This window comes from Peromyscus leucopus, chromosome X (assembly GCF_004664715.2).
Source record: "Peromyscus leucopus breed LL Stock chromosome X, UCI_PerLeu_2.1, whole genome shotgun sequence".
Taxonomy (NCBI): Eukaryota; Metazoa; Chordata; class Mammalia; order Rodentia; family Cricetidae; genus Peromyscus; species Peromyscus leucopus.
In genome coordinates this window covers 65,215,888-65,232,283 of record NC_051083.1, presented here as the reverse complement: position 1 = coordinate 65,232,283, position 16,396 = coordinate 65,215,888, and the positions used below count along the sequence as shown (strand labels likewise).

The window sequence follows — 16,396 nt, the reverse complement described above, 5'->3', positions numbered from 1 at the left end:
ACCAAACTTCTTTACCATTAATATGATGTTAGGAGTCTCATCAGAATTCACAGAGTTCCTTCAGTCTGTGGGGTTAAACCTTTCCATGTAATAAGATCTTAGTTTCGGGTAAAAAGGGTGTTGTTTATGTGTGGAAGAGTGTTAATAATTTCCTAGATCTGAGAAAGTAGATTCTTTACTAAACCAGTAGGTGATGTAGAATTTCAAGTTTTTAATCACAATGTGAAAAGTACGTAACTTTTTTTTGTTTGTTTTTAGGGACTGACCATGCGTTTCAACATACCAACTGGGACCAATTTACCCCCTGTCACTTTCAGCTCTCAAACTCCTTATATTCCTTTTAATTTGGGAGCCCTGTCAGCAATGAGTAATCAACAGCTGGAGGTGAGTTTGAAAGGACAAAAGTAGTTTAACGTGAATTAAAGGCAGTTCCAACAGCCTTGTTGCAGGTTCCCAGTACAGGAATATCACATTCTCTAAAAGATTACCCTGAGTAGACCAAGAAATTTCTCTTTTATTTATTGACCTTTTTGACCAACCTAATAAAGTAAAATGGAGTTTGTGCAGAGCACAAAGGAATCGGTCCTTGAATTAATGTAGTTTGAATTATTTTAATTAAGGAACAATAGGGCAGCTGAATGGCTAGGGAAATAGCACTTTGATCACTTATAAAATACATGAAAAAAACAAATTACTTAATGTTTGAAAGTAGGTTAAATGCATACATGAGTTTAAAAGCAATGTAGAGTTGCCATTAGGTGTTCACTACTGTCCATCATTATGACGTTATGTCTTTTTTTTTACTTTTTTTTTTTTCCCTGAGACAGGGTTTCTCTGTGTAGCTTTGTGTCTTTCCTGAAACTCACTTGGTAGCCCAGGCTGGCCTCCAACTCACAGAGATCCGCCTGCCCCTGCCTCCCGAGTGCTGGGATTAAAGGCGTGCGCCACCACCGCCCGGCTAACGTTTATGATTTAAAACCAGAATAAAATATGAATTAAATAGGAAATACCAACAGTTTAATAATTTAATCTGTGGTTTCATTTTTAAAATTTACTCAGTGGGTTTATTTAAATTAACTGGTTCAGTAAACCCCAAATTTGCATCTTCCTAAAATGTCTCTTGTATCATTGAGTTGGTTTTTTGCTTGTTTGTGTGTTTTGTTTTTTTGAAACAGGGTCTCTCTGCAGAGCCCTGTCTTGGAACTCACCATGTAGACCAGGCTGTCCTTGAACTCACAGAGATCTACCTGCCTCTGTATCATTGAGTTTTCCTTCACTTATAGATGCTGAGTTTTGCTGCTCTCTTCAATTGTTTAGGTTTTAAATCAAGTGCTACAAATTGGCAAGAGGAATGATCTGTGTACTTTAAAGCTAGGTTATCTTTCTGTCCTATGTAGCTTATTTCTTACATCCTTCTAGGACCTTATTAATCAAGGAAGAGAAAAAGTTGTAGAAGCAACGAACAGTGTGACAGCAGTGAGGATTCAGCCTCTTGAAGATATCATTTCAACTGTAGTAAGCAAATTAATAATTGACTTATATCAACCTCCAGTTTATGTATACCTCACATAATTTGTTTTAACGTTCATTCACTTTTCTACTTTCTGTGGGAAAAATCATGTAATCTTTAAAAGTTTTATGATTCAAAATAGTAAAGTACCAATACGCTGATAACAGCCTCAAACTGTAATTCATCCATTTTGCATAAATGTTAACATAGGAGAAAAAATGGGAACGAGTAAAGGAAGGAAAACGGGGGTGGGGTGGGGGTGGGGGGCTTAAAATATTCTGACCATATTTCAGTAGCTTAATAATTTCCTTTCAGTTGTACAGTCTGAGTAAATAGAAATGTCTTGCTTTTAGTGGAAAGAAAACATGAATCTCTCCGAGGCCCAAGTACAAGCACTAGCATTAAGTAGACAAGCCAGCCAGGAGCTTGATGTGAAACGCAGAGAAGCCATCTACAATGATGTATTGACAAAACAGCAGATGGTAAGAACTCTGCCTCTAGGCTCCCTTGGATTTTCTTCAGTTTGTAATGACTGTAATAACCGTACAGGGTGAATGGTCATTGATTAGTCTCAAGTTTTGCTTTAAAAAAACAAAAACAAAAGCCTAAAATCAGTAGTGTTAAGAGAGATTTGGCTGAGAGAGTGACACCACAATCAGTTCTCTTGGATGTTTTTATAGGATCTCTTTCCTTATGATTTTATTTTTCATCTATTCTGGACATTCAGAACTGTCTCAGGACTTTTGCTGCTTCTGTCACTTTCTAATAGCTTCTAAAAGTAGACATTTCAGTGTATTTATTTGGAGAATGGAAGTGATGTCCTGAATAATGTAAGCTCCTATAAAATTGCCTGACTCTTCCAAAAGATACCATATGCCATGATCCTTGATCATCTTTCCCAGCACTGTCTTGACACTAGGGAATCGATTTCTGTGGCTTGAGTTTTACTTAGAAAGCACTGTGGAATCATGATTATCTTAGGGAATTTGAGACCTTCAGGTAGGAATTACTCCTACTGCAAATGCTTTTCCCCTTGGTTTTCATCACTGAAATGTTTATTTGTCTGTCATCATGTAAAATATTTAAGAGAATGACAAGGAAAGGGGAGTTGACAAAAAGTTCTGTAACTAATACTTGAGACTAATCACAGTGCAGGACAGGTTACTATGGCAACTAACCTATATGCTGCCTGCAATACAATAGTCAAGTCATTAAGAGAATTTAGTCCTAAATGGTGTTACTAACTGGTTTCTACAGTAATGGTCTTGTGAATACCATCAAATTAGTAATGGTGATAACAATAATGTGTTTTCCTTTTGGTATGGTACTCCCTTAGCAAATTGATTTTAACTCAAAATTTGATACTCGCCTTTTGGGGGCGGGACATACGCTTGTGTATATACAGCTCCCTCTTCTCTCTCCAGTTAATCAGCTGTGTTCAGCGAATACTCATGAACAGAAGGCTCCAGCAGCAGTACAATCAGCAGCAACAGCAACAAATGACTTATCAGCAAGCAACACTGAGTCACCTCATGATGCCAAAGCCTCCAAATTTAATCATGACTCCTTCCAACTACCAGCAGATTGATATGAGAGGAATGTATCAGTCAGTGGCTGGTGGTATGCAGCCACCACCCTTACAGCGCGCACCGCCCCCAATGAGAAGCAAAAATCCAGGACCTTCCCCAGGGAAATCAATGTGATTTTGCACTAAAAATTTAAAGGATTATTAAAATCATAGAAAGAACTTTTATTTTTTTAGGAATCAATGACTTAACAGAACTCAACTGTATAAATAGTTTGGACCCCTTAAATGCCAATCTTCCATATTAGTTTTAAATTTTTTTAAGTAGGGCATACCATTTCTCGCTGACATTTGTCAGTGATGTTGCCTACAATCTTCTTACACACATTGAGTACAGAAGATATTTCAAATTGTTTTCAGTGAAAACAAATCCTTCCATAACAGTAACAGCTCCACAGATTTCCTCTCTAAATTTTTATGCCTGCTTTTAGCAACCATAAAATTGTCATAAAATTAACGAATTTAGAAATTAATAAAGATTTATATATTCGCTCTTTACATATAAAAACACACAGCTGAGTTCTTAGAGTTGATTCCTCAAGTTATAAAAATACTTTTGTACTTAATCCATTTCTTGATTAGAGTGATTGAAATGGTCTTAATGTTCTTTTGACTGAAGTCTGAAACTGGGCTCCTACTATATTGTCTCTGTGATTAAAAGTTAGATCTAAGGATTGTCTTAGACACAGAAGCGTGTGCAATATTCTTAAGTACTACTACTCTAAACGTTGGAGGAGCCTTGCAGTTATCTTAGCATTGTATAAACAGCCTTAAGTACAGTCGAAGACAAGGAAATTCCTTTTTCTTATTTAGTCTTTCTGCCATTTTTTATTTTCAGTTGTATGTGCTGAAATAATTACTGCTAAGATTTCAGGGTTGTGGATTATCTTCTGCACATGAGTTTCCTGTCTCCTGGCACTAGTGGAAACACATCTGTCAGCCATGGTGCCAGTGCTGGTGCTTCATCCTGTTGCTGGCAGTGGGATGCAAACGAAGAAAATCAAGTTAGAGCATTTGAAGAGGTTAGCGCTGAAGTTGTGGTTTTAGGCTCAGCTCACACCCTGTTTAATAAACAACATCAAAATGGCAGAACCATTGCTGACTTTAAGTTCACATGAGGAATGTGCTTTAACAGTCCCCAGTACTTGTCAGTATTGTGAAATAATTCCTCTTAAAGATTAGGATCACTGGCTTCTCTGCTCTTCTTTTTACTCATCACCGTCTTCCTTTTTCCCCAGCTCCTTTACATTGTAGTAAATGTAGTAAAGTTTGATTTTTTTTTTCCAGTTTTGATCTCTGGGGTGATTTTTTTCTTTTTGCATAAAGTTAATTCACCCAATTCTTAAAGTTTTTTTTTAACTAGAAAATCATTTTATTTCTTTTTCTAGATCCAAGTTTATGAAAAGTGACATATAATTTTACTCATGCTCAGTTTGATTGCTAGAGTTTCTTCAGTAAAAAGATTGTGTTTGACTATGGGAGTCAACTCATCATGGCACTACCATTTATGAAATGATGATGTAACAAGTAGAAATAGATAAAGAAAAGCTGGATGAGGTATTTGTTCTAGGCATCTCTGGACTTGATTGAATTGAACATGAGCTGAATATTGAGCTACAATTGAACATGGTTTTTAGTTGTTTGAATAATACAAGATTTCCATTTGTATCTTGGAAGAACTAGTGGCAAAAACATCCACACACACTGCATTTATGATGGAGAATATGTGAGGTTTGGTGGCTCCACCTTCCCATAATAAAACAAACTAGTAACCTCCATGTATTTGGATATTGTACCAGCTATTTCATCAAGTTTATTTAACGTGGGGGGGTGGGGCAGATGTGTGTTTACTTTGGAAGAAATGAAAGAAGCAAGATTTATGAGATAAATATTTGAAAGCAGTATGCTCTGGCCAACTGTTATCAGAATACTTTAAAACTGATTTACTAGACCTGGGAATTTTCAACATGGTCTAATTATTTACTCAAAGACATAGATGTGAAAAATTTTAGGCAACCTTCTAATATGTTTTCACAATGAATTAAGCTATAACTTGAAGAATAGTAATTAGAAGGACTAATTGGAAATCAGAGAGTTTGAAGTAAATCTTGGACCACTTTGCATACACTCTTCTCACTTGACATTTTAGCAACATGATATATGTGCTTTGAGTATAACATCAACTTTTAACAAATATTTAAAGACAAAAATCACATAAGATACTAAAAAGCTCATTTTTATATTTGTTTTAGATGTTTTAAATAGTTGCAATGGCTTAAATGACGATTAAAATGTTGCTTGTAATACAGTTTTGCCTGCTAAATTCTCCACATTTTGTAACCTGTTTTATTTCTTTGGGTGTAAAGCGTTTTGGCCTAGAATTGTGATATTGTATATGTTTTGTCCCAGTTGTATAGTAATGTTTCAGTCCATCATCCAGCTTTGGCTGCTGAAATCATACAGCTGTGAAGACTTGCCTTGGTTCCTGTTAGACTGCTTTTCAGTTCTGTATTGAGTATCTTACGTACTGTAGAGAAGATGTCACTTCTTCCTTTAAGGCTCTTTTGTAATATATATAAGGACTGGAATTGTGTTTTTAAAAGAAAAGCATTCAAGTATGACAATATACTATCTGTGTTTTCACCATTCAAAGTGCTGTTTAGTAGTTGAAACTTAAACTATTTAATGTCATTTAATAAAGTGACCAAAATGTGTTGTGCTCTTTATTGCATTTTCACAGCTTTGAAAAAAATCTGTGCACATATTGTTTCATAGAAAATGTATAGCTTTTGATGTCCTGTTTAATGGTGGTTCTTTTGCACATTAGTTGTTTACTACTTGGGAGGTCAAGGAGTTTGGTTTTTGAATCTGTTATATACTAAATTCTGTAAAAGGAGATCTCTAACCTCAAAAAGAATTTACATACCAGGAAGCCTTGTGTGTGTTGTTTCAGTTTTGGTTGTCTCTGTGTAATCCAGCCCCATTCCCTGCTTCCCAACATCTATGCCACTCATTTAAGTCAAACAGGGCCACTCCCCACCCTTGTTTTGGGTGCACACTACCCAGAAGTCCAAGCAGATGCATGGAAACCATAGTACCCGGTTCTAAAAGTGAAACAGTCGGGCGGTGGTGGCACACCCCTTTAATCCCAGCACTCGGGAGGCAGAGCCAGGCGGATCTCTGTGAGTTCGAGGCCAGCCTGGTGTACAGAGTGAGATCCAGGACAGGCACCAAAGCGACACAGAGAAAACCTTTTGGTTTGAAAGCCAAAACAAACAAAGAAGTGCAACAGTTTGTAGACTTCCTGAGCATTGCTCACCCCACCCTCTTTTTTTTTTTTTTTTTTTTTTTTGGCATGAACTCAGTTTCTTCCAGACAAAACTTGAAAAGCAATTACTTGTCCTAGTAACCAGGATTTCCTTGGAAGAAGATACCACATGCTTGTAGTTCTTCAAGTAAAATAGGTTAGTTCTTTTGCATGTTTGTTTCATTCAAAGTTATATTCAGGTCATGACCAATCTAGTATCACCAGGCTCATCTCAATGACTTTTGACTGTCTCAAATCTATTGTTAGAGAAATCCACCATTGCCCCTCTACCCCCTAAGTCTGTGACTGGGCCAATCCCAGAAGAGTTATCAGGTTACAGAAATACTTTCATCTGTGTTGAGTGTGCATGCACAGGCGTGCATGTGCTTGTATATGTGAGTGTTCTCAAAAAGCTGTGCTTCTCTGCCAAGTAATTAAGCTCAGTCTCACTAGTGTTGGGTCTAAGAATGCAATAGTACCTCACCCTAAGAGTGTCCAGCCCTAGGGGATGCACTGCCACAATATTCTCAGTATACATAAAAACCTCTCCTGAGATACCTGCCTGACACTAGCCATCAGCTAAGGGTGTTAGTGACCAATTTGTCGAGAGAGCGTACTCTGGGCACATCACAGTCTGTTGAGCAAGGCAATGCTTTACATTCATTCTGGGTATGCGCCTGTACTGCCCTTCTCTGGCAGAGGAACCAGGAGAGGGTGGGAGCTTGGCTGTCATCTCTGAGGGATCAGATGACTTCTAAGAGACCTCCACCTGTTCCGGTGTGCCAGTTCCATCCCTGTAGTCCTCATACTAAATAGGTGTTGGCTTTCAACACCGGTGAATAGAGATGGCTTATCAGAGAGAGGGATGATGGGCTTTGTTTCAGGTATATGAGGAGAAAGTGTAGTATTGAAAGAAAGGGGACAAAGGTCAGGAGGGATGGAGAAAGACCCTGAAGTAAATGGAAGGCCTTAAGATTCTCAATGAGTAATTTAATATTGAGGACAACTAGGGTTTGTAAAGCAGGTGATGTGTTCAAAGTAGCAGGTAAAGATGGAGATTTAGGGTGGGGTAGGTAATTTGAATGGGTTAGAATGCAAAGTGAAGAAAGATTGGAGACTACAAGACAGATAATGAGTTCTGTATTCAGTGACTACAGATAATTTGAAGGACAAAAGGAAACCCAGCATTAAGGGATTGTATAGAATAGTAGATATAAATGGTGTTTGTAAGAAAAACCTACTACTTCCTTTTACCTATGTCCCCTGGAGACCAGAAGTCAGGATTCCAGTTTTCATTTACTGTTTGATTATTCTTTCAAAGTGATATGTCCATTAGTGACATCTTTGTTCTTCTGCAGAAAGTAAGCTTTTCTCAAGCCAATTCACTTCTGCTCTTTGGATACAGGGTCTCAGTGTCTCAGGTCTTCTTGGCTGGCCTCAAAACAGCAAGGGCTTACAAGTGGGAGCCGCCACGCCCTGCATGGAGCCAATCCATCAAAAAGCCTCATCGATTGAGACGGATTCATTCAGAGTGCTAGTGTCTCTTGGCAATGTCTTATTTTTTATAAGGTCCTCTGAAGATTTTCAAGGTGTTTTGGAATTATTGTGTGTTGACCTATACAATATCTGAGAGTTGCAAGGGAAATAATTACATTCCTTTAATAACAAAGTAAAAATGAGACCAAAGTCAAATCCATAGCATATAAGAAGCACAAGATAGATTCCAGTTGAAAGCTTTTGAGAGCTTCATGTCTCATTTGGAAAGAGGGTGGGGCTATAAGACCTGCTAGAAGACAAGATTTCCACGTAATTTCCCAAGTTCCTCGCAGCTCCCAGAGTTAAGAGTTTAACTGTGAGCAAAGCACTGTGAAGCCAAAAAGACTATGAGCTTGTCTAAGGTTACAGGGTGAGTTTGAGAACAGCGTTAGAAATCCTTTCCCTGTGGCTAACCCTCTCCCCCCTAAGCTATACCTTTTCTTTTCCTCTTGTTTAGAAAAATGAGAGGTCTGACAGGCATTTTAATGACAAAGCAGATAAGTCACGTTGTAATTGGCTCTAATTACCGCTTCCACTAGCTGTAACCTCCTTTATCTTTTGCCCAGAGGCACTCCCAGAGCTGTGTGGCTCTTACTGCCTCTGGAACTCATTGCAGAAAATGCAAAAATTATGTTCCAAGGGCTCCTGCTTAGACCCTGGCTGCGTGGTTGGAATGAGTAGAAGAAAACATCGATGTAAATATAAACTGGCCTTTTCGTAGCCAGCTTTTAAAGCAAACAGTTGGTAACTTCCCATTCCGTTGTTCACAACTGGGAGGAAAAAAAAACGACAATGACAACAACAACAACAAAAAACCCAAATGGTCCAGTCTGGATGAAGTTTATAGTGAGCGGGAGGAGGCGGTATTTACATTGGCACAGCATGTACCTTCCTTTGAGGTAGAAGTTCATAGTCCAACCGTGTGACAAACACGAAGAATGAAATATCTTTTTTTTTTTCTTTCTGTAGCTGCGTGTCCCCACATGCCAGCAGGAAAGCAGGTAGAAGCCTGTGAGTAAATTTCAATGAAAACAAAACCAAACTTAAGAAAAGGAGGCGGGAACTGTGCTTTAGAGCCATCAGAGGTCTTGTTAGTTCCTCCCCAGCCCTTAGCTTTCCAACAAGACAGCTGGAAGAGGTTGGGCTTCAAAGGCTTTAGTGAGGCAGGGCTGCTTGGAGTGTGTGTGTCCCACTCAGCAAAGGAGACACTTGCAGGGTCTCCATCCTCTTTTCCCACCTCCTGGATGTCCTAAACTCAAACCAAGTGTGGGTCCCCAATCTTTACCCTTCTCCACACTGGATTCCCCCAAATCTACTCCATACATACAGCCGCCCTATAATGCTTAAAAGGGGACCTCCTAGAATCAAAGGATGCTGGAGCTGGGAGGATTGCAGGAAAACAAAGGCGAGACGGGAGTGCGGCCTGTGCTGCGCCTGTCTTCTTCCTATTCCAGTCCTTTCGACTCCCTTCAGATGTGGGTACAACATTCAATTCCACTTGGGTTTTTTTCAGTCTGTCAGGCAATATTAGGTGCATTTTCAGAGTAATTTTCACTGAACTAATTTCAAATGAGCACTGCTCTTGGGGAGTGGAAGAATATGTGAACCAAAAAGGGGGTGGGGTGGGCAAACTGCAAACAACACAGCATGAAAGGGAAGACCCAGGAATAGCCCCTAAGCCGTTAATTCGGCGCCCAGCCCATTGGCCTCAGGATTTTGTTTCAGAGGGATATTTAATTTGTTTAAAAGGTTCTTCTTTCACCACACTTACCATGGACTAAACTGATGGGGTCCAAGAGCTTTGTGCATCTCTGGGTCCAATGGCTAGGATGGATTCACTCAGCCTTTCTCAGGCCAGGTGCCTGTAGCAAGTACTTCAGAAACCTCTATTTAGAATGAGAAATGTCGATGTAGTTACAGGCACAAACTACAAGGCTCTATGTTAAGAACAATCTCTTCCAGCCAACAGAGCTGGCTCAGTGGTTAAGAGCACTTGTTGCTCTGCAGAGGACCGGGGTTATATCCTCAGCATCTGTATAGTGGCTCACAACCATCTGTAACTCTAGTTCCAGGTGATCCGATACTCTCTTCTGACCCCTGTGGGCACCAGCTACATGTGCTGCACATACATACATACATGAAGGTGAAAACACTCATACACATAAACTAAATCTAAAAAATATTTTAAAATCGCTATTAGAATATGCAGAAGTATTGTTGTGTTATAGACATGTGCTGTAAGGACCATGAATAGCTTACATATTTGCAAAGAACTGAAAGACGGCAAAACAATTTTAATACACTACAATCACTCCCACCTCGTTCTGTCATTTCATACCTTAGAATCTTTTCTCACATAGCAAACAAGCTTTATTGAATGCTTTGAACGTCAAGGGCATTATGCTCAGTTGCTTTTTGTTTTTCTTGTTTTACAGGCGAGGAAATAGGTTTAAAATAATAGAATTCTATACAGTGTCATGCTAACTAGAAGAGGCAGGTTTCGGAGTTCTTCCTTGCACTACCACTGAAGTCCAGCCCTTTGAAAGCTGGTCATACCCCTTCCTTCACGATTTTGATCTTGTTTTGTGGTTTTTTTTTTCTTTGTGTAGCCCTGGCTGTTCTGAAACTCACTCTGTAGACCAGGCTGGCCTCAAACTCAGTGATCTGCCTGCCTCTGCGTCCCAAGTGCCAATTAAAGGCAAGTACCACCACCACCGGCCATTTTGATCTTTTATCTAAAGCAAGGCTTTAAAAACAAGAATCTCCGACCCTATGAGTGTTTTCAAGGTACTCTCTTGTGTCCTTGCAAGCAGCACCCAGGGCACATGATGCCTTTTCATTCCCTTCCTTGATCCAAACAGGTGTCTAAAATCACAAGTAGGAAGACTAAAACCTTTCCCACTTGTCACAAATAATGTTTTGGACATAGAGGTCTTATGTTTCCTCCTGCCTCAGGCAAGTGCCTGAACTCACGTTTTAATACTTCCTCAGGAGCTCAATTAGTCACTAGTTGAGAAGCCTAAAGGGTTAAGTATTCTGAACGAATTAAGTATTCATGGTTTTGCCTGATAAAGTTCACTTTTTTTTTGTTTGTTTTTTTTTTTTTTTTGAGACAGGGTTTCTCTGTGTAGTTTTGGTGAAGTTCACTCTTGTGAGAGACCTGTAATCCCTGTAGAGAGTAGGCTGAAACAGGACAATTGTGAGTTCAGAGGCCAGCCTGGCTATATAATAAGACTTAGTTTCAAAAACAGACTGGAGAGATGACGCAGTAGTTAAGAGCACATATTGCTCTTACAGGAGATCTGGGTTTGGTTCCAAGCCCTCATCTCATATTGGGTGGCTTACAAGTGCCTATTAAGTCCAGTTCAAAGATATCCAGCATCCTCTTCTGACCCCTGTGAGAACCTGCACACACGGTGGCCTACATTCACACAGACAGACACACGCACACAAATGCATGCATGCTTGAGCACGCAAACACTTAAGTAAAAACTTATTAAATAAATGAAAATGAATGATTTATTTCAGCTTCGAGGAATAAATATTCAGCTCAGATTAGTATAAACAAATAAAGGGTATATTTTTAAAAAATATTTATTTATTATGTATACAGTATTCTGCCTATATGTATGCCTGCATGACAGAAGAGGGAACCAGATATCATTATAGATGGTTGTGAACCATCATATGGTTGCTGGGAATTGAACTCAGAACCTCTGGAAGAGCAGCCAGTGCTCTTAACCTCTAAACCATCTCTCCAGCCACCAAGGATATTTTTAAAAGACTACTGGCTGGGTCTGTGGAACAAAAGAGAGAACCTCAAAACAGACCCACATAAATGTTAAGATTATTAAAACTTAAATTGTTGGGCAATTGTGGCACATGCCTTTCATCCCAGCACTTGGGAGGCAGAGGCAGGCAGATCTCAGAGTTTGAGGCCAGCCTGTGTATAGATCAAGTTCAAGGACAGCCAGGGCTACACAGAGAAACTCTATCTTGAAAACCCAAAATGATGAATTATCAATCAATGAATTAAGAAAGCAGCTAAGGAGAGGCAGTGCTCTGGGTTCCATTCCCACGCCACACACCAGGACAGCCAGAGTGGCATCTAGAATGCGAGCATGTAGACATGAAGAACAAGGGAGTCATTCAATTCAGGACTAACATCAGCAGAGCCTCTCTTTTCACTATGGCTAATGGTTTTCTCCAGACAGCACTAGCTCATGCAACAAAACCACGTGAAAAAAATTGTAGAAGACATTCGACATTACTGTTATTTGTACACAACATGATTTGTAGCATCAGTATTTGTCAGTGTTTGTAGAAGTGGTTCACCTTTACCAAAATGAAGAACCTAATTGGGCAATATTATTTCTCTCAAAGATTCCCTGAAATAAAGCACAGTAATGCATGCATAAATAATATAGCAAAGATGCTCACCAAGGTGACTGAGGTGAAATGGGCATGATATTCATGATTACTCCCTAGCAATATTGTGAATGAAAACACAAGTATTAACAGATACTATCAACATTAACAGGATAAACTGTGAAACCTGGGAAGAGACTGTGTTTTTAGGAACTAAATTTTTGAATGCATACCTATCTTTTGTTTTGTAAATATGGGGCAATGAAGGTGTTTTCCAGTTTCTAATTTGTACATTGTACCCAAAGCAACCATTTCCAACTTTCAGCTTCATTGCTGAAAATAATTGTAAGCCTATTTCTCATCATCATTTTTAATTAAATTTTTTCAGTCTCATTTGAAAAAAAAAAAAAAAAGAACAAGGAGTCACTGGACAGTGGTGGCACACACCTTTAATCCCAGCACTCAGGAGGCAGAGGCAAGCGGATCTCTGTGAGTTCTAAGCCAGCCTGGGCTACAAAGTGAGTTCCAGGAAAGGCTCCAAAGCTACACAGAGAAACTCTGTCTCAAAAAGCAAAAGAAAAAAAAAGTAAGGGAGTCAGTAAAACAAATGCAGGTAGCAAAGAACAGAACTCAGAATCAGCTTCTTCCAAGAAATGGTACTCTGTACTTATGCACAAAAGATCACATGCCAATAGCTGCCACAGTGCAGCACATGTAATTAAATGGTGGTACAGGCAGAATGGGGATCTACAATGTAAGCCTACTGTCCTACTACTACAATGTAAGGCAATGGAAAATTCAGGTTGTGGGTGGGACTTGGGCTGCTAATCAATTGACTCTGAAATGGAGGTGTGTAGCCTAGCTTGTTTTCATGGGTCCAAATAATCACAAAGCCCTGGAAAATGGAGGCAGAAAAGAATATAAGGATTTATTGAAGACAACCACCAACCTTTGACCTATTTATCACTATTCCTTTTTCGGGGTCGTGATTAAAATTATAGTGCAATACAATTTCCATCCTACTTTCCCCTTTAAATTATCCTGGGATAATTTAATTCCAGTGTTGTTTAAGATATTTGTAAACCTCATTTTGTTTTGTCATGTTTTAGACAAGGTCTTACAATGTTGGTCAGGTCTTCCTGGAATTCCCTATGTAGGTCAAGCTAGCCTCAAACATGGCAATCCTCCTGCTTAGCCTCTTTGGTGCAGGGTTATAGGCATGGGCCATCACACTTGGCTTTGTAGTAACATTTTTTTTTCTTTTAAGACAAGGTCTCACAATGTAGCCATAGCTGACTAGGAGCTTGCCATGATCCTCCTGCCTCTGCCTCCTGAGTGCCATGATTAAAGGCCTGTGCCAATACACCTGGCTGTTTTATGTGGATTCTTGCAAGGCAAGTATTTTACTGGCTGAGCTATCTACTCAGCCTCATCTTCCTTTTCTTTATTGCAATCAATATGTAGCCCCCACATAACAAACCAGGCACAGTGGTACACACTTGTAATCCCAGTACTGGAGAGGTGGACGCAGGTGGATCCCTGGAGCCTGATGGCCCGTCAGCCTAGCCTAATTGGCAAGTCCCAGATCCTTGTTTCAAAAACCAAGGTAGCTTCTCCTTAGTGTGGTCTTTGTGACTTCCACCTTGGAAGGATCAGAAGGTGCAGAAGGTAATGGAACAACATCAACCTCATCCTCAGACACTTGCAAAGTAGATCTGACATTCGGCTGTGGCTCTATGAGCAAGTGGTTATGTGGATAGAGGGGTAGATTATTGGTTTGGATGGGTCCATGATCCTTGTACTAGATGGTACAGAAGAGGGTCACTCTAAAACAAAGTCAAGAAAACAACTGGGTCAGACAGTGCTAAAAGGAGATCTACTTTGCTACAAAGAGTTTCCAACTAGAAATGATCAAGAATGCCAAAGGTTGAGAAGGTAATACAGTGTTCTTTTTTTTTTTCCTTTAAGGTTTCTTCTGCTTATCAGCAGAAACATTATCAGCACAGTCTAAAACATTTATTCATATGATTTCGGTAGCCCCTATTATTTTTGTTATCAGGTGACAAAATTGCTGTTAGATTTTTGTTAACAATTAAGACAAACAAGTGAAAGGTAGACAGACCCACCCAGATAAGCTAGACCATCCTGGGCAATCTCAAAGTCCGTTGATGAGCAACCTGATTTCCATCTGCCTTACTTCTGTTTTGCCAAGTAAAAAACAGGAACTGACACTCAGGGTTAGCCTCTGACCTCCACATGCCCACACACAAGCATCTCCTTGCATACATATGAGTACAACCCCCAATAAATAGGTGATACTTAACTCTAAAACTAAATAACTAAGGAAACGGCATGATAACTAGTCATAATGATGTACCATAACTTAGAGCTATTTTTCTGTTACTTAAAGTTAGTGTGGGTTTTTATGCACAATGCTTCAATGAGATTCTTTATGAATCTTTGCATTCTTAGATGTAAATTCACTGGTTTAAAGACATGATTGATCATTTTTAAACTCTTTTTCTCTTGTAGTACTGGAGATCGAACCCAGGGTCTCTTGCATTCTAAGTAGATGTTCTACCACTAGGTTATATCTGCAGTCCCAAGATTCCATATATATATATTCATTCCAGATATGATTATGCTTACTTAGTTCTTCATATCCTCACTGGTTCAAGCATTGTATTAGTCTACCCTCTATCATTGTGGCAAAATACCTGAGATAAACAACTTGTAGGAATGAAGTTTGAGTTGAACATGGCACCACATACCTGCCATTCCAATACTTGGGAGGTGAGACAAAAGGATCAGGTGTTCAAGGCCAGCCAGAGCTATACAATCAAACTGCCTTGAAAAAAAATTCCCAAAAGAGAACACTAAAACTTTTTTAATTTTATGGGCAAACTTTGCTTCATTTTTTTTTTTTGCATTTTATTAATTGCTTTTGGGGTTGAAGCATACTTTTAAAATAAATGACCTGTCTCATTTGGTCAATTTTTTATGTGCTTTGTTTATATTATATTGGAAACACAATGGTTTTTATTATAGATGTGTATGAGTCCTATATTCTGCATGTTCAAAATAATTTTTTAATTTTGTGGTAAATGTCTCACCACACCTCTTTTACCTTTTATTTTATTACTTTTTATATTTAGAAGTGTCAAACTTCTTAAAGTTTTCTTGGTGGTTTCATCCTTTGATAGCATATTGAGCACGGTCTGTAATAACCAGTGTCTTAGTCACTGTTCTATTGCTGTGAGGAGACATCATGACCAAGGTAACTCGTATAAGAAAACATTTAACTGGGGCTTGCTTTCAGTTTCAGAGGCTTAGTCCATTATCATCATAGTGGGGGGTATGGCAGCATGCAGGCAGACACTGGAGCAGGAGCTGAGAGTGCTACATCCTAATCTGTAGCAGAGAGAGAGAGAGAGCCACTGGGCCTGGCGTAGGCTTTAGAATCCCCAAAACCTACCCCCAGTGACGCACTTCCAACAGGACCGCACCTCCTAATCCTTTTCATTAGTTCCACTCCCTGGTGACTAAACACTCAAATATATGAGTCTATGGGGGCCATTCTCATTCACACCACCACAACTAGAGAGAAACATGGATATGTGGAAAGTGCAAGAAGCACTTTCGTGGAGAAGCACAGGGAAGAGACATTGCTGTTAAGAGGGAGGGCATCTATGGCAATTGTGTGTGTGGGGCAAAGATAACACACACTTATTTTCACACTCTTAAGTGTGTATATCTTTGGTCCATTGAAGTTTTAAAATATTTATTTATTTGCACTTTATGTATATGGGTGTTTTACTTGCATACATGCAAGAGCAGCAAGTTAAACCCAGTCCTTGTCCTATTGCCTTTTTTGTGTCACATGAACAGTCTTGGGCATGCTAGGCAAATACTCTACAACTGAGCGCTCATCATCTTCTATAAGGATGCCACTACTAATGGATGGGAGAAGTTTTTCAACACTTGTTGCAGGGGTATCTGGATATACACATACAGAAGGATGAAGTTGGAGCTCCACCTCACACCATATTCAAACATCTACCCAAAATGATCTATGACCTAAATGTAAGAT

At 39.3% G+C, this 16,396-nt stretch overlaps 1 protein-coding gene and 1 pseudogene across 7 annotated transcripts in view; both read left to right on the top strand.

The window, feature by feature from the left end:
* The window catches only part of Atrx (ATRX chromatin remodeler), a 175,640-nt gene extending 169,814 nt beyond the window's left edge, over positions 1-5,826 (top strand). For all 7 annotated transcript variants that reach the window (XM_028886387.2, XM_028886382.2, XM_028886381.2 and 4 more), the window contains 4 exons: positions 259-384; positions 1,420-1,515; positions 1,864-1,992; positions 2,935-5,826. In XM_028886387.2, the coding sequence (XP_028742220.1) occupies positions 259-384; positions 1,420-1,515; positions 1,864-1,992; positions 2,935-3,213 (630 nt within the window). In that variant the 3' untranslated portion in view covers positions 3,214-5,826. The remainder of the gene's footprint in view (positions 1-258; positions 385-1,419; positions 1,516-1,863; positions 1,993-2,934) is intronic.
* Positions 5,827-9,309: 3,483 nt separating this feature from the next.
* On the top strand, positions 9,310-14,211 carry LOC114704869 (annotated as a pseudogene).
* Positions 14,212-16,396: the final 2,185 nt, after the last annotated feature.